This window comes from Lissotriton vulgaris, chromosome 2_1 (assembly GCF_964263255.1).
Source record: "Lissotriton vulgaris chromosome 2_1, aLisVul1.2, whole genome shotgun sequence".
Lineage (NCBI taxonomy): Eukaryota > Metazoa > Chordata > Amphibia > Caudata > Salamandridae > Lissotriton > Lissotriton vulgaris.
The window spans coordinates 346,943,104-346,964,329 of record NC_141687.1 but is presented as its reverse complement, the minus strand read 5'-3'; the positions used below and the strand labels follow the sequence as shown (position 1 = coordinate 346,964,329).

At 46.7% G+C, this 21,226-nt stretch overlaps 1 protein-coding gene across 22 annotated transcripts in view; it reads right to left on the bottom strand.

Moving 5' to 3' along the window:
- The window catches only part of MYO18A (myosin XVIIIA), a 778,205-nt gene that overhangs the window by 223,083 nt on the left and 533,896 nt on the right, over window positions 1-21,226 (bottom strand). For all 22 annotated transcript variants that reach the window (XM_086955115.1, XM_086955123.1, XM_086955114.1 and 19 more), the window contains one exon: window positions 20,046-20,200. In XM_086955115.1, the coding sequence (XP_086811241.1) occupies window positions 20,046-20,200 (155 nt within the window). The remainder of the gene's footprint in view (window positions 1-20,045; window positions 20,201-21,226) is intronic.

Below are 21,226 nucleotides of genomic sequence, written 5' to 3'. Positions count from 1 at the left end.
GACATCGTTCAAAGAGCGACTGGACAAGAACACCCACAACAGCAAGGAACTCTTCAGCATCGTCAAAGAGTTCTCCAACCCCTGCGCCAGCAACAACGACATCACACCGTCACAAGACCTCTGCAACTCCCTCGCCACATTCACGGTAAGATCGCCTATATACACCACAGCTTCAGACTCCGATTCCGCCTCCAATCACAGAACCAACGACCCCTACCACCACCACCCTCAACGCATGGACACCCATCAGCACGGAAGACACCACCTACGTCATGAACACCATCCACTCCAGATCCCCCTCTGACCCATGCCCTCATCATATCTTCAACAAAGCCGACAGCATCATCGCACCCCACCTCCGGAACGTTATAAACAGCTCCTTCACGTCAGCCACTGTCCCGGAGAGCTGGAAGCACGCAGAGATCAAGGCCCTACTGAAAAAACCCACGCGGATCCCAAAGACCTCAAGGGCTTCCGCCCCATCTCTCTTCTTCCCTCCTCGGCCAAAGTCATCAAGAAGACCGTCAATAAACAGCTGACCGCCTTCCTCGAGACGAACAACTCGCTCGACCCGTCCCATGTGGAAAATAGAAAAATTGATGTACATAAGCAGCGTTCATTTGCCCTCTCCCGTCCCCCTCCCTGTAGGCACCACGTATACCCTGAAATATTGACCGTATCACTCCGCCAGTAAAAGCCCGTGCCCATATGTACATGACAGCCATTTTAGGCACCTTGGCCTCTTGCCCACTCATTAGAATCACTGGCTTCCCTCCTGCGCGCATTTGAGCACCCCCCTCCCACTCTCACATGCATAGACCATGAAACCCAGCACTCTGCGCGACCCTGCTATGAAAGGCAACCCTCCTGCTTGACCCAGGCACCCCCCCATTTCCCTCTTGAAGAAGCATCCTTCGCCTCAGCTGACATAGCCCCCCAGCTGTATCTGACTGCCCCTGTTCTCTCATGTACGGGTCATAAGACCTCTCTCTCTCTGTGCGACTCTGACCCTGCGCGCACCCTGACCCCCTCCTTCTCCCTCACATGGACAAGTCATAAACCTTCCTCCTCTGCAAGACCCTGTCCTTGGGAGTCACGGCCGCGCCTGACCAACACCTCCTTTCCTTTCATGAATAACCCCTCTGTTAGCAAACCCTCCCTCCGCGATGGACTGTCCACACATGTCCGAGGCCATCGCCTAAGCCGGGAGACACTGTTTACTGCCCTTTATTGTATGGAGTCACTCCTCTTCAAAGGACCCACTATTGATCCTGGCCTCCCCACCCCCTGGGCTACGATCAGGCGCACACATCCTAATAATCAGCGGAACATTCAGCTGCGTCATTGCCCCCTCTCTTATCAGCAGGTCAAGGGTCCCTATTGTGAACACATGTGGGGTAGGATTGACACGAGGATTATGGGGTTGTCTTTTCTTTGATTCACAATGCTGTGACTGTAATGCCAAGTGTTTTGTAAAGTATAAAAGACGGAGTCTCAGCTCACTTGTTAGAGCACCTCCTGATGACACCTTGTTTCGTGTCGGAAATGACAGGCTCTCCTCATGAGCAATAAATCCTGTTCTTGTGATACCTGCTCCCAGCGCCCGTCTCTTTATTTGGTAACTATTCAGAATGGGAACTAAGAGGCGACTTGCGCCAGCAGCCTGGGCATCGATAGTAATGCGGGCTCCTGTTCCACAATTGGCGTCCCAACGCGGGGTCCATCAGTGACATAAGGTCCAGTAAGAGAGATCCAGACGATGAGGTGAACATCTAAATGATCGGAGTATACCTGCCTTGAGAGGGCCCTCGTCCGGCTGCCGATTGAATGAACTTCACCGATTCTGAACGGACCTCTCTCGAGTGACCTACTGTCCTGACTGGAATCCCACAGGACTGCTGCGGTAAAATCATGGAGTAAGAGAACGATCGGGCGCTGGAAGGAGGAAGGCGAAGAACTGCCCACACGGTCCGGTCCGGGTAAGGTCGCGTAAATGCGACAAATTGTGAAATGATTGATTTGGATAATACTAGTATTACGCTTTGTTGAAACCTCTGGAGATTCACCGTCTGCAAACGGAGAAAACAACAGGCTCTCCCTTTGCAAGCAGTGAAGGATAGGTAACGCAGACTTTTGTCCCCGTTGTAATCCGTCGTGCCTATCTTCCTCCCCCACTGTTTCCCGAACTGTCGTTCGTGGATTATTGTCTGGAGATTCTTTGTCTGCAAACAGGGAAGAACAAGGTCTCTCTTTACAGGTAGAGAAAGAGTAGGTAACGATAACTTTTCGTGCCCACTTATTCTCCCCACTGATTGTTTGATTGACCGAACATTGATTGTTCGGTATTGGTTCTTTTGAGGTATTCACCGCCGCCAAACAACGGAGAATAGAAATATTCTGCCTAGTCTTTGCCCGCTGTGATAAGATAGGTAATGCAGACCTTTGTCCCCGTTGTAATCCGTCATGCCTATCTTCTCCCCACTGGTTGGTAGCCTGTTTAGCCCGGACCGCTTATTAGAGATGAACCATCCAGCTCCACTGGAGGGCACACCTAATAAGGACATGTTCATTAAGTGTGGACTAGTCGCTATAGCTTATAATAGGTTATGGCATAAAAATACAAGAAAAAGAGTTGAGCGAAATCAGTAGGCCACTGATGAGTTATCAACTTCGCTAAAAATAAAATAAGAAATGTTAGAAATAACTCGCAATAAGAAACATAAAAATGGCGAGGGAAGACAAGCTTGACACCAAGGCAGCCACGAGGTAGCTAGGCTCCATTGCCTATTCCTGCTCCAAACATGTCTGCCTCATTGCCCACCACGCCCAAATAACAGTCACATGAAATAGAAACAATTCAATAGGTACCTACCCCCATTCCAGAAGCTCCCGAAGTGCAACAGGTCCGCGGTTACGCCCATCCGGAAGGCGAGGCCTCGAGGCATGCGAGGCTCGCCTGGCCGCGGTCAGAAGGAGAGGCTGTTGGGCAGGCGGCCCAAAGAATAATAAGGACCTCTCCATTTCTCCTCTCCTCTGCTGCCCTGCAGGCCACGGGGGGGGGGGCTGTCTTGCCTCAGCCACCGACCACCCCCTCCCTCTCACTCTCGCCTGAATCCGGCCCGCAAAGAAGGCCGAAGCTGAAGCAAGGACGGCGGCGCTTACAGGAAGTCCCGCCACATGCCGACGCCTGGACAATTGTAGGTAGTCCCGCCACATGTCAGCGCCTGGGCAATTACAGGTAGTCCCGCCACATGTCAAAAAGGGGGGGGGATGTCTTGCCTCAGCCACCGACCCCCCCCCCCCCATCTTCATCGCCTGACACGGCCTTACCAAAAACAACTGGAGCCGGAGAACGGCGCGGGGTCGCTGGAAGGGGGAGGTGACACGAACGAGCCTCCCCCACCTCCCTCCAGGTGGAGGCTTCCAGCGACGCCCCAATGCTCTTGCTTAAAGAGGGTCAACATCGAAAAGCGGTCTTTTGCCCAGGACGGGCACACGCCCCATGCCTTCTCTCCTCAACTTTGAAGATTCTATGAGAGCCGGGGGGCACCCCGATCCCTCCGCATGGGCGCCCCCGTCCCCCTCACTGGGAACCGCGACATCGACGCACTCCTGCCGACGCCAGCCTCGGTTTGGAAATGGCTAAAATACAGCCACAGCACAGACTTGTTCAGTTCCGGGGGAACACCAGAATGACCCGGTAGGAAAATTGTTGCTGCCCTCCCCACTCTTTGACTGATGTTAGACTGTTCCAAACTTTCAAACTCCCTGTTCACCCGGATTGCTCGAATCTTGATGCCCTGAGATACGTGTGCATTTTTGGACAATGAAAGTTGATAAGATGGATAGTGATTATGTGCTTAGAGAAGAAAGCAATACAGATATTGATCATGTGTTTGGACAAAGAACTGATTTAGGGTGGGTACTACTTATGATTTGGAAAATGAATTGGTGTAATTTAGACAGCGAATGAGCATTTGGATAATGAATTAATGAATTAATTGAAAAACTGAATTACTGACATGCATCATGCTTGCTCTGTAGGGAAGTTTGATACGATTTTATTGCACTGCTGCACTTTATGCAATGAACTGCCACCAACTTCGTTCTTCTTATGTACAGTTCCAATCTGCTCCGTGGCCGGTCCACTGGGTTGTAGGCCTGTATTTATACACCAACACTTTTTATTAAAAGTATTTTGAAAAAGAAAGCATAGTTGTAGCGGTTGCATTAATGAGTTTTGGATGTTTTGCTACTGTGAGCGAAGAATAAGTATGATGAAAGCTGAAGGTTAAAAAGGACCAGATATTTAGCAGCTACATTATGTGTCACAGGCAGCCGGAAAAGTGTTTTAGACGCCCTTAAAACGACACCACAGAAATGCCACCTGACCGCCACCCTTGCACCCAGAAAAAGGGGTTGCGACCAAGTAACTCATGTAGATACGCGGATCGTCAATGATTATCTATCTGACATTACTGGTCCCTCTGGGCTTAAACGCCGAGATGGTAAAGAAATACAGTGCGTGGAGATAGGTCGAGTATGTGGTAGGTAAAAACATTTTCGGACTACTGCATGCTGATGTGCTTTGAATGCTGCGCCCCACCCCTTCTTTCTCCTCCCTTCTGCAGGTCACGTCAGAACGTCGGCTGAAGTGTGGGAGAGCGATGGTCGAACCACCGACGAAAAGGAAAGGAGGGAATATGTGAATAGTCCTTATAACGATAAGTTTCTAAAAGACGTAGACTTAAACCTGACTGTTCCTCCTTAGAACATAGCGACTGGGAGGATGGACTGACCTAGAAACTGGACGGGTACTGTATGACGAAAATTGACTAGAAATAACACGTTAGACAATGTAACTAGACGTTTGACTAGGTAGGGAAAGGACAAAGAAAAGTGTGTGGGTAAGGGTTACCACGGCACCACCCGTCTGGGAAGTTAGAAATGTTGCTGATGTTCAAAATGCACTGCCCCCTTTCTCACACTCTTATAGATATAGCCAAGCTGTCCGACTGTTCTCCCGATCAATACTTGCCGTTGCCTCAGCCTGGAGAACTTCCCACCAAAGGAAGGAACTGAAAAATGGTTTAAGATCCAACCATGGGTAAATAGCACGACCAGGTTAAATTTCTGATCGACTAACCGAGGTGTAAGTATTGGCAAGTGAGAACGCTCGCAGAGATAACAAGCGAGAAGGAAAAGGAGGGAAGGGTAGAAAGAGCTAAGCACGTAGATAAATAGGATAGTAAAGATACGTAGGATATAATATGGATTTTGTTGGCCACCTGTTGTTTTCTGTTTTGTCGTGAATGTCTTATATATATGTGATGCATGTGCTGTCTTCCTTGTCTGAGTTTGTGTGTATGTAATGTACGGATTTATGTCTTCCCTCTGTCTGTATTTGCGTGTTACCTGACCTTTGCTGTTCTGTGTTGTGAGCGCACTAAATGACCTATTTTCGTACACGTCTCTCTCTCTCTCTCTCTCTCTCTCTCTCTCTCACCACCCCCTTATCCCTCTCTCTCTCTCTCTTTCTCTCTCTCCCTCTCTCTACATGTCATACGTGTACCGAATGGCTCGTTTAGATTGCGGACGACTCTCACTCTCTATGAGAGTCTCCCTATTTTTTTTTTCTCTCCCTCTTTGTGGTAAAATTGTGCCTCACTGGCACCAGTCTGATTGGATACTTATTGAACGCGAAGGTGTTCAGAAAAATTGACCGAAACTAAAATTGATTATGATTTGCCATATTACTACCTCTCCTTTCTACAAAATGAATGAACTCGAATTGGCTAAGAAAGAAAGGACAGGTGAGACGACTAAGGTCCCCTAATCTGGCCCTCCTAAAAAGGGAACTATATGTCAAAGGCACCCTATTTTTATCGTTGTTAGAGACAAACGTCAATGTCCAGACTGGCCCCCAATGCCCAGATTGCCCCACCCCCTTTTGCACCCAAGCGCGAGCGCCCGAAGCATCCCCGCCCCATTTGATAGACCCCAGCTGCTGTCCCGGATATAAACATGATGACCATGAGTAACTGTCGTCCCTCGAGAAACCCCTGTTTTACCTGACTCTCGATGATAGCGCCCCCGCCCTGTTTGAAAAGGTTAGCCAGCCTTGAAGGGAAATGTTCCGAAATGTTGAATATGATGAAATGCACAGTTGATGGGAATCTTGTTTGTCCTCACTTGAGTTATAAATAGGACGATGAGTAAACTTGGCATGAACTCAGTAGGAATGCCGACATATGCACTGCTTGGTAATAGACCTCTGACTGTGACCGATGAGCGTATCTCCCAAATGCGTAGGATTAAGGGAGGAACTCACATGCATAAATGTCTTCGTCTGCCAGTTCTCTAAAAGCTTGTTTTGTACCTATTCAAAGATTCACGACCACCGAAGGAGAAGGGTCGGATGCGATGTACAGCCTGGCTGCAGATCTTGAGACACGTGTGACCTCGACCAAAGGTGGAGCTGCAGAGCAACAAGATGCGGGACGAGACAGCAATTTCAAACGTGGAAAATGAAACTTGACGGGCTGCCCTGAAGCCCTCCGTCTGCTAACCCACGTGTGCCTGGAGTCTCCGTCCCCCTTCTTTGGGCCCGATTGATGGGCCTGCCTGCTTGTTATCCTTTGCTCCCTTGGTCTCTTTTGTGTGTCCCAGGAACTCTGACCCAACTCCTCCTCTCTCCTATCGACTGTTTGAACAACACACACCCTCTTTTCCATGTGACTTCACGCCAAAAGGAAGAACGGCATTCAGGTGGGAATAGGGTGTTGCCACGGAAATATAGGTGCCGAACATAAGGCGCCGCTAAACGGATTGTTTAGGGAACAGGACTGTGGTCTAACAGCAGAGGACTGACCGCACCCTGCAACGCGTAAGGATAGAACCGAGCTGGACCTATAGCTCCACCGCCGGTGCTCAACAGCGCCAACGAAAGGACACGGACTAGAGCCTACCAGTGATGGCTCACTGCTAAAAGACACTGTGACGAAGAGACTTTGTATATTGAACTGATTCCGCCCTCAACTGCTTGGTCAAAATGTTCATTGGTCACATTTTTAAGTCAGAAACATTTATGCTATGTAGTGCTTTTGAAATGATAGGAACTCGACAAATGCAATTTCCTATGTGCTGCATTCTGCCCATCACATCGACTGTTCATGATTTTTGTGCAAATATGTTAGTATTGACAAATGCTATTTCATCAACCACATGTTTATATGTACGCCCCTTAACTAGGAGGGGTAGGAAAATGAACTTTGTTGTTTATATACACCCCCATCAATTAGAAAAATGAACTCTGTTATGTAAAAAGGGGCGACTGTGGAAAATAGAAAAATTGATGTACATAAGCAGCGTTCATTTGCCCTCTCCCGTCCCCCTCCCTGTAGGCACCACGTATACCCTGAAATATTGACCGTATCACTCCGCCAGTAAAAGCCCGTGCCCATATGTACATGACAGCCATTTTAGGCACCTTGGCCTCTTGCCCACTCATTAGAATCACTGGCTTCCCTCCTGCGCGCATTTGAGCACCCCCCTCCCACTCTCACATGCATAGACCATGAAACCCAGCACTCTGCGCGACCCTGCTATGAAAGGCAACCCTCCTGCTTGACCCAGGCACCCCCCCATTTCCCTCTTGAAGAAGCATCCTTCGCCTCAGCTGACATAGCCCCCCAGCTGTATCTGACTGCCCCTGTTCTCTCATGTACGGGTCATAAGACCTCTCTCTCTCTGTGCGACTCTGACCCTGCGCGCACCCTGACCCCCTCCTTCTCCCTCACATGAACAAGTCATAAACCTTCCTCCTCTGCAAGACCCTGTCCTTGGGAGTCACGGCCGCGCCTGACCAACACCTCCTTTCCTTTCATGAATAACCCCTCTGTTAGCAAACCCTCCCTCCGCGATGGACTGTCCACACATGTCCGAGGCCATCGCCTAAGCCGGGAGACACTGTTTACTGCCCTTTATTGTATGGAGTCACTCCTCTTCAAAGGACCCACTATTGATCCTGGCCTCCCCACCCCCTGGGCTACGATCAGGCGCACACATCCTAATAATCAGCGGAACATTCAGCTGCATCATTGCCCCCTCTCTTATCAGCAGGTCAAGGGTCCCTATTGTGAACACATGTGGGGTAGGATTGACACGAGGATTATGGGGTTGTCTTTTCTTTGATTCACAATGCTGTGACTGTAATGCCAAGTGTTTTGTAAAGTATAAAAGACGGAGTCTCAGCTCACTTGTTAGAGCACCTCCTGATGACACCTTGTTTCGTGTCGGAAATGACAGGCTCTCCTCATGAGCAATAAATCCTGTTCTTGTGATACCTGCTCCCAGCGCCCGTCTCTTTATTTGGTAACTATTCAGAATGGGAACTAAGAGGCGACTTGCGCCAGCAGCCTGGGCATCGATAGTAATGCGGGCTCCTGTTCCACACCCAGTCCAGATTTCGAGCAAACCACAGCACCGAAACCGCTCTCATCGCAGCCACCCATGACATCAGGACCATGATGGGCAACGGAGAAACAACCACCCTCATTCTCCTAGATCTCTCGGCAGCCTTTGACACCGTCTGCCACCGCACCCTAATAACCCACCTCTACAACACTGGGATCAAGGAAAGGCCCTGGACTGGATCACATTATTCCTTTCTGACAGAACCCAGAGAGTCCGCCTCCTCCCTTCCGCTCCAAGGCCTCCAAGATCATCTGCGGCGTACCCCAGGGCTCCTCACTCAGCCCAACCCCTCTTCAATATCTACATGAGCCCCCTCGCCGCCATCGCACGCAAACACAACATCAACATCATCTCCTACGCCGACAACACCCAACTGATACTCTCCCTCACCAAGGACCTAGCCACCGCCAAAACGAACCTCCACGAAGGAATGAAAGACGTCGCAGAATGGATGAAGCTCAGTCGCCTGAAGCTGAACTCAGACAAGACCGAGGTCCTCATCCTCGGACAATCTCCCTCTCTGCCTGGGACGACTCCTGGTGGCCCACAGCGCTGGGCTCCGCGCCTACACCCACGGACCACGCACGCAACCTAGGATTCATCCTGGACTCCTCCCTATCGATGACCAGGCAAGTCAACGCCGTATCCTCATTCTGCTTCAACACCCTGCGCATGCTCCAAAAAATCTTCAGGTGGATCCCCACAGAAACCAGAAAGACTGTCTTCCAGGCCCTCGTCAACAGCCGACTGGACTACGGAAACGCCCTTGACACAGGAACCACTGCCAAACTCCAGAAACTACTTCAGCGCATACAAAACGCCTCTGCCCGACTCATCCTCGACATACCCCGTCACAGCCACATATCCGCCCACCTAAGAAACCTGCACTGGCTACCCGTCAACAAGAGGATCACGTTCAGGCTCCTCACCCACGCACACAAAGCGCTCCACGACAAAGAACTCGAATACCTCAACGACCGCCTCTCGTTCTACACCCGCCAGCTCCGCTCAGCCAGCCTCGCCCTCGCAACCGTTCCACGGATCCACAGAACCACCGCTGGAGGAAGATCATTCTCCTACCTGGCCGCAAAAGACATGGAACTCACTCCCAGCACACCTTCGATTGATCCAGGATCACCTGGCTATTCCAGCCAGCAATGACAGCACTCCCCCCCCCCCCCCCCCCCCCCTTAGCGCCTTGAGACCCTCACGGGTGAGTAGCGCGCTCTATAAATTTACTGATTGATTGATACTATTTATGCTGTTGCAGAGCAGAGCTGTCCTCAAGGAAAGTGCTTTTAATAGCCAGTATAGCTGCAATGGTCAGGCCAAGGTACCACGGCAATGGCATAATGTACTCTGAAGGAGCACAGGATGATACATCTATTGCATCAGCAAGAGCTGCAGGCAGACCCAGTTAGCACAGGGTCTCTTTGTAAAAACGATGTCTCTTTTAAGTTGACATGCCTAGTGCTTCTAACACATGCAACTTATATTAGCTGCCTGCTGTGATCATACAGGAACATTTACCAAGTGGAGCCATTTGGCAAGGATCACTGGCATAACATTATGCAAGAGAAAAGTCTGATGATCAATTCAAGGCAACAAGAACCCTGCTACCAAAGGAAATCTAAAATCCACTCGGGCATGCTAAACGTTTCTTCAACCACAGGTAAAATAGACATTTATAAATAATGTTATTGTCCTTCAAAAACAGGAGTTTAGCATGGCGTACTATCGAGGGCTTTGACGATATCATCACTCCAAACATTTTTAATTCAAATCTTTTTATTCAGAGTAATTAAGAATTAAGTAAGCCTAGTGAATGAAAGAAAATCTCATTATAATCATCACAAATTCGAAATATACAATACACACCGTTGTAAGTAATTTGGAATTGTGACAGGCTTATTTATCCCCATCTGCTACCATTACCAAAGGCACAGGAGAAGCACTTAAAGAAGAAACAGAGGGAAGAAAGATAAACCATTACCAGTATATTTAGCAAGTTCCTGAGCTGTGAGGTTATACAGATTTTGCCAACCTGCAGGAGGACATATTCAGCATTTGACTTATGGCAGAGGCGTTCATTTCAAGCCTCTGTTGACAGCATCCCACTGCCGTCCACTACTATTTATGAGGTCTGTCTACTTGTTTAAATTGACATAGTATTTAAAAGTCAGCACACAAGCACACACATTAACGTTTATTCCTCATTAGATAATTTTTGGGGGAATACCATTACGTGGATTCCGAGACAAATTATCTGCATGTTAATTTTCAGATTCATCAAGAAGATTTTATACATTTCTTGCATCGTTTTTAATCGGAATGGGGCAGTCTTTTTCCCAGAATATAAATATACCTTTAGCCCACTTCTATTGTTTCCCCATTACACTCATGCAAAATCCAATAATGCCACAATACCACCAAGCTAGATCTGTGCCCAACTAATCCTCAGACCTTTTATAATGTTTTCACTTCACCCATAACCCATGTCTAATGTGCACATATTACACTAGGGGAATTACAGCAATAGCCTGCTATCTCAATCTATCTTCCAAAGAAGAAATATGTATTTACTTTTCTTCCTGGTTCTGCATTGTAGCGAACTTCCTTGAAGTCATAAACCATAAAATAATTCTCGTCTGTGTGCAGGGACCGCAGAACTCTTAAACCCTATACTTTTTTACAAAACAAGCATTGGCATAGCCAATAGGTCTCGCCTTTGGGACCTTAGAAGTGTTTAGCCATGTAACAGTTAATTTTGTTGCACCAAGGATATTGTGCTGGATAACCAAACACATAAGGTCCCAAAGGCGAGACCTATTGACTATGCCAATGCTTATTTATTTTCACGTTCAGCTGGACCGAATGAAAATGCCTCACTTAAAGGGTCTGTGAGAGAGTCTGTGACCGTATGTGAGAGAGTGTCTGTGAGAGTCTGTGAGAGTGTGTCTGTGAGAGAGTGTCTGTGAGAGTGTTTGTGAGAGAGTGTTTGTGAGAGAGTGTCTGTGAGAGTCTGTGAGAGAGCGTGAAAGTCTGTGAGTGTCTGTGAGAGAGTCTGAGAGTGTCTGAGAGAGTCTGTCTGAGAGTCTGTGAAAGAGAGTCTGTGAGAGAGTGTCTGTGAGGGAGTGACTGTGAGGGAGTGTCTGTGAGAGAGTGTCTGTGAGAGAGAGTCTGTGAGAGAGAGTCTGTGAGAGTGTCTGTGAAAGTGTCTATGTGAGAGAGTGTGAGAGTGTCTGTGAAAGTGTGTCTGTGAGAGTGTCTGTGAAAGTGTGTCTGTGAGAGAGTGTGAGAGTAAGACAGTATCTGTGAGAGTGTCTATGAGAGTGAGAGTGTCTGTAAGAGTGTCTGAGAGAGAGTCTGAGAGAGAGTGTCTGTGAGAGAGTGTCTGTGTGAGAGTGTCTGTGTGAGAGTGTCTGTGTGAGTGTCTGTGTGAGAGTGAGTCTGTGAGAGTATCTGTGAGAGAGTGTCTGTGAGAAAGTGTCTGTGAGAAAGTGTCTGTGAGAAAGTGTCTGTGAGAAAGTGTCTGTGAGAGAGAGTATGCGAGAGAGAGTCTGTGAGAGCGTGTCTGTGAGAGCGTGTCTGTGTCTGTGAGAGCGTGTCTGTGACAGCGTGTCTGTGAGAGCGTGTCTGTGACAGCGTGTCTGTGAGAGCGTGTCTGTGAGAGTGTCTGTGTGAGAGTGTGAGTCTGTGAAAGAATCTCTGTGAGAGTGGGAGTGTAAGAGAGTGTCTGTGAAAGAGTGTCTGTGAGAGTGTAAGAGTCTGTGAGAGTGTCTGTGAGAGAGTGTCCGTGAGAGAGTGTCTGTGAGAGAGTCTGTGGGAGAGTCTGTGAGAGAGTCTGAGAGAGTGTCTGAGAGTGTCTGTGACAGAAAGTCTATGAGCGTTTCTGTGAGAAAGTGTCTGTGTGAGAGTCTGTGAGAGAGTGAGAGAGTCTGAGTCTGTGGGAGAGTATCTTTGTGAGAGTGTCTGTGAGAGAGTGTCTGTGAGAGAGTGTCTGTGAGAGCGTGAGTCTGTGAGGGCATGAGTCTGGGAGGGCATGAGTCTGGGAGGGCATGAGTCTGTGAGAGCGTGAGTCTGTGAGAGCGTGAGTCTGTGAGAGAGTGTCTATGAGAGAGTGTCTGTGAGAGAGTGTGTGAGAGAGTGTGTGAGAGTGTGTGTGAGAGAGTGTGTGAGAGAGTATGTGTGAGAGTGTGAGAGTGAGTCTGTGAAAGAGTGTCTGTGAGAGAGTGTGAGTGTAAGAGTGTCTATGAGAGAGTGTCTGTGAGTGTGAGAGAGAGTCTGTGAGAGTGTCTGTGAGAGAGAGTCTGAGAGTGTCTGTGAGAGAGAGTCTGAGAGTGTCTGTGAGAGAGTGTCTGTGTGAGAGTGTGTGTGAAAGTGAGTCTGTGAGAGAGTTTCTGTGAGAGTGTGTGTGAGAGTGAGTCTGTGAGAGAGTGTCTGTGAGAAAGTGTCTGTGAGAGTGTCTGTGAGAGAGTGAGAGTCTGTGAGAGTCTGTGAGAGTGTCTGTGAGAGAGTGTCTGTGCGAGTGTCTGTGTGAGAGTTTGTCTGGGAGAGAGTATCTGTGAGAGAGTGTCTGTGAGAGAGAGTCTGTGAGAGAGAGTCTGTGACAGGGCCTGTGAGAGAGTGAGAGTGTCTGTGAGTAGGGTCAGGATTTAATTAACAGTAATAGATGGAAAGCCTGAGTGCAATATGACAATGCCCAAAAGCAGGTAGCGCTCAAGTTTGCTATTGAGAACTCAATTTGCAAAAACCACCAAGTAATCACTCGAAAACAATCACGGAAGGTGCATAAATAATTAAAGATTGTATGTCTTTCGGTAATATGTGCTAAGTGAGATCATAAACCATGGAAGACCCATCAATTCATGACATCACAACAGAAAAACTTATATTATAATTGAGGAGATAGGACGGAGATGTGCACCTGCGGGAGCTTCATTGGGAATCATACACGGCTAAGCTCGGTCAGCCGGGAAGCGCTGGAAGGGAGGCAGATGGCGGCTGCGCGCGTGCACGCTCCCGTGAACGCAAGCGCTAGGCCACCAAAAGCCTGCTGTGGCAGCACTTTGAAAACCCCGATACTAAATGTCTCGGAGCAGAACATGCGATGGCTCAGCAAGACCTAAAAAGCAGGAGCAAAATTAATATATTTAGTGCTAAAGTGCACCTTCCAAAGTCTATCAATGGCTTAAAATGCCTTGTATTGGCAGTTGACTCTTGGAGCCAGTTCCCTTTGACAGAAACATTGAAATGAATCCTAAATAACCCTTTTCCAGCATGGCAGAGACAAAAACTAAGATGGCGAGAGGGTTGTTTGTAATTTCATAAAAGACTAGTGCGATGCGGAACTATTAATGCATATTTAGTAACCATTTCTTTTGCTTCGTAGGCTCTTGATTGATAGTCAAAAGCATTAAAATAAGGCAACAAGCTAACCCCAACATAGTGACACTTGGCACTAAGGGACAAGAACCAGAAAAAACAGAAGCAAACACTAGTACACTTAAGAGATTAGGTGTGGCTTGAGCAACATCAAGTTAGCTCTTGTGTCACTATCATGACAATAGTATCTTGGATGCATACAAATATATTTCCAAATTATTGCTCTACAAATTTCTTCTTATGGAATATTTCGCAACCAGGCCACAATAGCTGTTTTAGACTAGGTTGAGTTAGGCTTACACTTTAGAATAGAGGCTTATGTGCCAACTGGAAGCATAGAGAGATTAAAGATCCGCACACAACAATCCACCAAGCGAGTCTGTTTCAAGGGTGCTAAACCTGTATGAGCAGGACCAAAGTTAATGAAGACCCAGTTAGACTTCCTAATTGATAGTTTTTTCTCCAGATAAGAGGTGTAAAATTCTCCTAACATCGAACAAATGCAGAAAGCGTCCAGGTATCGTAGAAGGATTGCTGATAAATACCAGAAAAATACTGGCATGACTAAGGTGGAATTCTGACATCACCATGGGTAATAACAAGGGATGAGTTCTTGTTACTACCCTACTGGAGTGAAAATGGCATAGGGTTCAGCAGAGAGAGCGTATAACACACTAACACTTTGTTAGAAGTGTTGGCTATCAAAAAACCTTTCGTCCAGGCAAGGTGCTGCAATGAAGCTTTGGGGATGGGCTAAAGGGGATGGCCCATTCATCTTGATAACACTAAACTGAGCTCCTATGGTAATTAAGGCATACCCATTTTCCTTCAAACTCAAGGAAAGTCTTTAACTACTGGTAGCTTGAAGAAGGAAAGCCGATGAGAGTATTTTTTGAATGTCACTATTGCCACCAAATGGATTTTAATGAAAATAAATTGAAGCGTAGAATTGACCAAATTTAGTAAGCATTCATTTCTTCATGTCAAACGATACAATCAAAGTTATTTTGTTAGCACCATAACCAAAATATCTTTCATTTTAAGGCATCAGGAGGAACTCGGTGCAGGTTTCTTAGGTTCTTTTTAAACTGTTCATTCAAGACAGGAGCAAATTTATGTAATCAAAATGTTTGATTTCATGCTGCCAAACTTAGTGATGACAGGATCTGTAAAACAATTGACTTTAATCTAGTCAATAGGTTTGGTTTACACAGTAGACTTGTGTGTGACATGTAAGGGCATCTGTAGCAGATCTGGAAGCCACCATGGTAAGGGCCATTCAGAATCCATCTTGCATGTAAGGACTGCACCTTCAGGAGTACTGATGGAATCAGAGGAAAGAGGGGAAAGGTGTAAGGTAATTACCATGACCAGTTGATCCTTGGTCCCATTTCCTAGAGTTGGGGCATTTGGCGCTTTGATCAGTTAGAAATTGGTCTACATCTGGGACGACACTGTGAATGACTGAGTCGTCTAATAACCATTTGTGGTTTTACTTGTAGAACCTGATGAGACAATCCGCTTGTTGACTCTGTATTCCAGAAAATGAATTGCCTTTTTCAACAGGTTTCTGGCAAATAGTAGTGATCAAATCATCTGTGCTTCCAAGGACAGTGACCTGAACCTGGTTGCCCTGCAGCCCCCGTTTTTTAGTGCATTCAGTGTTGTCTGACTCCACCAGAATCTAAGCCAAGGGTTGTAGAAACATTTATAATCCAAGATCAACTGCGTTGATCTCCATAAGGTTGATGCGCTAAGAGCTCTCCTTCACTGACCATAAGCTTTTGACAGATAAATTGCCTAGATGTGCACTGCAGACTACCAGAGAGATATCAGTTACTTAGAGTTCATGTCAAACACACTTTGTTGTCCCAGTTGTTCACTACTGACACTACTGGTCTTCCAAGTATGGTTGTGGAGGACTCGTATGCAGGCTTGCACTAGGGACAATCCATTTGTAGGCATTCATTGATCCCATTAGCGAATAAATATTTGTTGTGCTGTTGGATTTGTTGTATTCATGATACATTGGCATTTAATGTAAATGGAGGACACGTGTCCTCAGAAGGAGACACTTTTCCGTGCACTATGATTTTAATTGATCCTAGGTATACCAGTGCTTGGGCTGAAGACACGATTGACTTCTGAAAATGTATTCGCAGATCTAGCCAATGAAGGAAGCTCACAGTGTAATATGAATCCTTTTGCTGGATTGCTTACTTTGATTAGCCAGTCGTTCAGGCGTGAGTAAACAAAGATCTTTGGATGCCAGTTGTTCAGGATGGGGGTGAATGAAGATCTTTGGATGATGAGGTTAAGATGCTAAAACTGACATGCATTTCGAAATGGTCCAAGGGGCAGACTTCAGGCTGAAAGATAGGTCATCATAATGGTAAAGTGTCTTCTCCGTTAAGAAACAAATAAACTTCCTATTTTCCTTGTCTCCTATGTTTCTATCGAGGTAGACATTTCTTTAGAACACTTGTTCGATGTTGGGAGAGTTTTACACTTCTCTCTGGAGAAAACCATAGCAATTACAATGACACGAGTTGCATAAGTTGCAAGGAAACATATGGTAGTTTCTGTCCATCAAGTACACACACTCTCCCTTTCTGAGTTGAGGAAATATATAATTAAATACTTGCGTGTTGAACCTATCCCTTTTGTCCATTTGTAGAAGTGCCTTTTCTTGGTTATGAAGACATAACTTAAATAAATGCTGTTCCTCCTTTGATGCCGGGCAACAAGTTCTATTGCTCCCTTCTTTAGAAGCACAGATGCTGTCTTGTGCAGGATGGCTATGTGGTGTTTTGTTGCCAATTGTGTAAGTGAACAAGGTTGGATTTTGAAATAAAGCATGTATATATTGCGAAGGACATCTTGCAGTCATCCGTCACTTGTACTATTTTTTAAGTTGGAATCTACCAGGGCTGCACTCTACCAGGGCTGTACTGTACCAGGGTGGAGTTCGGCCAGGGAAATTAGCGAATTATTGTTTTTAATTGGGCAATGGTCAACCTGATTAATTTACGGCCTGATGTTTACTGGAAAATTCGGATTTAGTACCTTGCTTGGCTGGTATATACATCTCTGCTGCAGCTGCTGGTGAGGTTGGTATGATCCATAAGGCAACTGAATCATGTGTCTGTGGTAATAGCAACAGTCTTAGTGAGGAAGAATGAGCTAAACACTTTTTTTACACTCTTCTAGACTCACTTCTAGACTCACTGCTTTGAGGGGTCTTGCCTATGTATTCATGACGAGCATCTCTTCCTCTGTGTGCTTTACAAATAAAGTGTTATCGGAAAACAGTTACTTTAAACCATTTTAACTGATTGGCAGACTTTAGAGATGAGAGACAAGGCAACGAAGATCTTCTAAGTATAATGCCGAAATAAGCCCTTTCAGCTGAATCAATGCTCGCACTTATTCCTTGATAAGACAACAGTAAGTCCTTCTAGACACATGAAAGTCTTGCTTTCTGTCACTGTGAATGTCATTAGCAAATGTTGCATTGTTTCCCATAGGGAATGGTTGCGTCATCCTACAAAGGCTCTAGCACTTGCAACTTTGAGCACTGTGGTGGCAAGTACCTCAAATATTCTTTCCAGCCGCATCTATCCTCTTGCTTTCTCTGTCAGGAGGAACTGAGGTCTCTGGTGCCGAAGCATGTTCTTCTAGACAGCACATCAGGCATGCAAATCTCAAATCTAATTTAGGCTCAAGGCATAGGAAGGTTGGATCTTCCTCAAGGGGCTTGTATTTGTTAACCGCGTGGGTGCTATGGATGTGCTGAAGATATCCACAGCACCAGTGCTCAGGTGCTATGGACAGCTCGAGCCCATCCTAGCACTTGCGTCAGGGCATCCCTCTGGTGCGGTTGCCAGGGGGATTTCCTTTTTTTAATTTCATTATGGGCTGTTGGGAACAGGGACGTTTTAAGGATTTTGGGGGCCCTGGGCCAAACCCATTTTGGGGGCCCCTGTTCGGAACAGCTTTGATTTTATGATTTAATTTCAGCTCTTTCATTACTCTTTAGCCAGGTCACTGACAGTGCACTGCAGACTTGTCCAAATTCAAAATGCATTTACATCTAATATTCAGGAATAGTGATGTGTGTTGTCAGTGTTGTAACACAGCAGTAGCGCACCAATATTGCTAAAAAAAATCTCTCTGACCCCCTCCCATTACTCATATGTCAAGTCCCTTACTGATCTAAGAGAAACGTTTATTATGGATGTTGCATGAAACATAAACAAACCATTTGTCTCCAAAATGTCTGTAATAGAATCACACATATTACCCACATTAAAAATTATTTAAAGGAAAATGCTTTTTACAACATACTGTCGAATAATAATTCAAGTTCATCAGGACAAGAACAGATCTGTCTCTATTAGGGGGCCCCCTAAAAGGCTGGGGCCCTGGGCCAGAGCCCACTTTGCCCATGCCTTAAAACGTCTCTGGTTGGGAAGTAGCTTCCAAATCAATTTTTTTAAATGTTGTAATGACAATCAGAGTGCATAGCGTGCTGTAGTCATTAAAACTGAAAGTGAAATAAACCGATAGGCACTGAAGCCGTGAACGTGAAATGAGCCCCACACGGATTCAGACAGGAGAGGTATTGTTAGAAAGGGGAGAACCCCCTCTCTAACTATACCTTTCCCTAGTGGATACCTGCTTCGGGATCACTGCAGGAGGGAGATCCCCAAGCAGGGATCCACCCACTAACCCCAAGAACTACTTTTTAGTGGGGGAGTGCCCCCCCTGCAATGGGCTAATGCTACCCCTTTCCCAAAAGTCTTTTTGCCCCCTCCTCCCGCTAAGGGGCAGGGGGTGCGGGGGTGGAGTTTGCTACCTCTAATCTGCCCCTGGATGGCGTGAGGGGGGGCAGAAAGCTCACTAGGCCACAGGAATTTTAATAGGGGCATAAATGGGTGAGGACGGACACTCAGGCATCAGGCCTAGTACACACTCATCCCAAACAACCACAAGCAGTCTTTCTGCCCCTCATCGGGGGCATATTGATGGTTTTTTCCTTTAATCGCCCCCTCGCCCGGCTGGGAGGGGGGGGCACACAAAAAAGCAGACAAGACCACCAGAGAGTGGATTTTGAAGGAGAGGGTGCCCACCTCGCAATGGGCTAGTGCCACTCTCCTCCTTGGGCAGAAATACCACTAGACTCCTCGGATTAAAAATAAAAAGGGCATAAATGGGTGGCGGTGGCCACACAGACTAGCCCCCACCCCTTCCAAATAACACCCAGCAGTCTTTCTGTCCCCCATCTGGGGCATATTGAAGGTGATTTCCTCCAATCTGCCCCAGGGGAGGGAGGAGGGGGCTGAAGGCTCACTAGACACCAGAGATTTTAATAGGGGCATAAATGGGTGGGGGTGGCCCATCTTATGCATCAGGCTTAGCCCCCACCCATCACAATGTTTCTAAGGTCCCACTCTCACAAGTTAGAACAAATGAACTGGCTCTGACAGGCCAGTGCCAGTAAAAAAGCATCATGGGATTTGAAACCTCTAGTTCTCTTAAAGGCACAGGGCGGTTTTCAACCCTTCTAATGCTAAGCCTAGCAGGTCTACTTTTTCCTTCTTTGTAGGAAAGTTTTGGCAGCAATGCTGCTTAAGGTGCTGCAGGGTACTCTTGCTGGAGAGTTTATTTTGGAATACTTCCAATTCCAGGAAACATTCGGACACTGATAGTCTTCAGAAGGTTCTTTCTAGCACTGTTGATGCTCATTGTGCACCTGCATTCTGTAAAGGATTGAATGGTGTAATTGTTCCACGGTCCCCACAGGCATGGGGAAATTTTCCTAATTTCACACTAGGCCCAGACAATATTTTAAAGTGTTACATAATAGCCAGTCAATATCTGATGTGTCCAAAGCACACCTAGCCCATAATGTCAACAGTGTTTTATTCTTAACTTACATTCCACAGTACACAAGTTACACCACAACATCAATTGCACAGTATACAGGTTACAAACGTGTCATGCTTGAAGGGGTTCATATTACTCCGGACAATATATTCAGCAATTACCGTGCAACTAGGTCCATATCTAATCTGTCTATATTACATTTAGCCCAGACCTCATTTTCCATGTTACGGCCAGCCTACATTCTGAACTGCACGCCTTGCGCACTGATCCTGCCAACCCCATCCCACATCACCCACCTGCGCTGCTTTTTCTCCAGGTCATGGTTCCGTCCTTGTTGCCCCTCGAGGTGCAGTTTGGTGTCCTGCAACTCCGACGTCATTCTCTGGCACTTCTTCTTCAGCTGCTGCAGGGCTCGCTGAGTCTCCTCATTATCAGCTTGCAGGTCGGCCAGCTGCGAGGAATGCATCAAACACAGAAAGAATGGGTGAGTAGCAAGCATGGACCACCAGCACACACATACCAGGGCCTAGTGACTTGTACTGAGTGATGTTCAAGTCATCCTTCTAGTGCTCCTTGAATCATCTTAACGAGGGCTGAGAGTCTGAAAAGCATCTCCTTCGCCGCACTGAGCTCGCTTTGCATTCTCTCTAGTCGAAATTACTTCCACATTCTGCTGCGCCATTCATAATGTATCCTTGCATTCCCAGATCTCTGATCTGCTCAGCACTGTGTAATGTGGACTGAGTGCCTGGAGAATGCCACCTTCTCTTCTGTAAGCAAGCACAGAGACATTTCTGCCTGCGTGTCATGGGGCTGTGCCCAGAGAAAAGGCACTGCTGGGATATTCCACTGAGCCCAGCCCGCTCTCATGAAGTTGCACTGCAAATATGGCAACATCTAGAAGACAGGGGTTTCCAATCTCTCCAGTAATAAGAGCTTCCTTGGTTTACTGCAAATCATTACGAGCTACTACTATTATTAGTGTATATTAATGACCACATCAGTCAAGGTTACATTGGTGGCCACCCTATGCAATATTACTGACAATGACTACCTCGAGCAGCTCTGCAGTAGTAATGTAAACAGTTGTTATCTAGAAAACATCTACATGGGTAATACTTAATAGCAATAGGTTAACTATCAGCTTTAAATATGTTTTGGATATTACTGGATATGAAAATAGACACGTTTTTGTCCTAAATAGACACTTTTCATTTTTGGTATACTCAAATTATTTCAATTAAGTCAAAGCGTGTCATAGGCTGGGCTTCACTCGTGAGAGCTGCACACAGGTAACTGGAGAGCTACCAGCAGCTCAGGAGCTACTTGTTGGAGAAGCCTAATATAAGACACAATGTGTTTTCAGGGAGTAGTTGAGTTCTCTGGAAAGCACCACAACCGTATGTGATCACAGAAGAATGCAACAAAATTAAGAAACTCAGAAGCGAACTCAAGAATGGTATAGGAAAGACTCTCA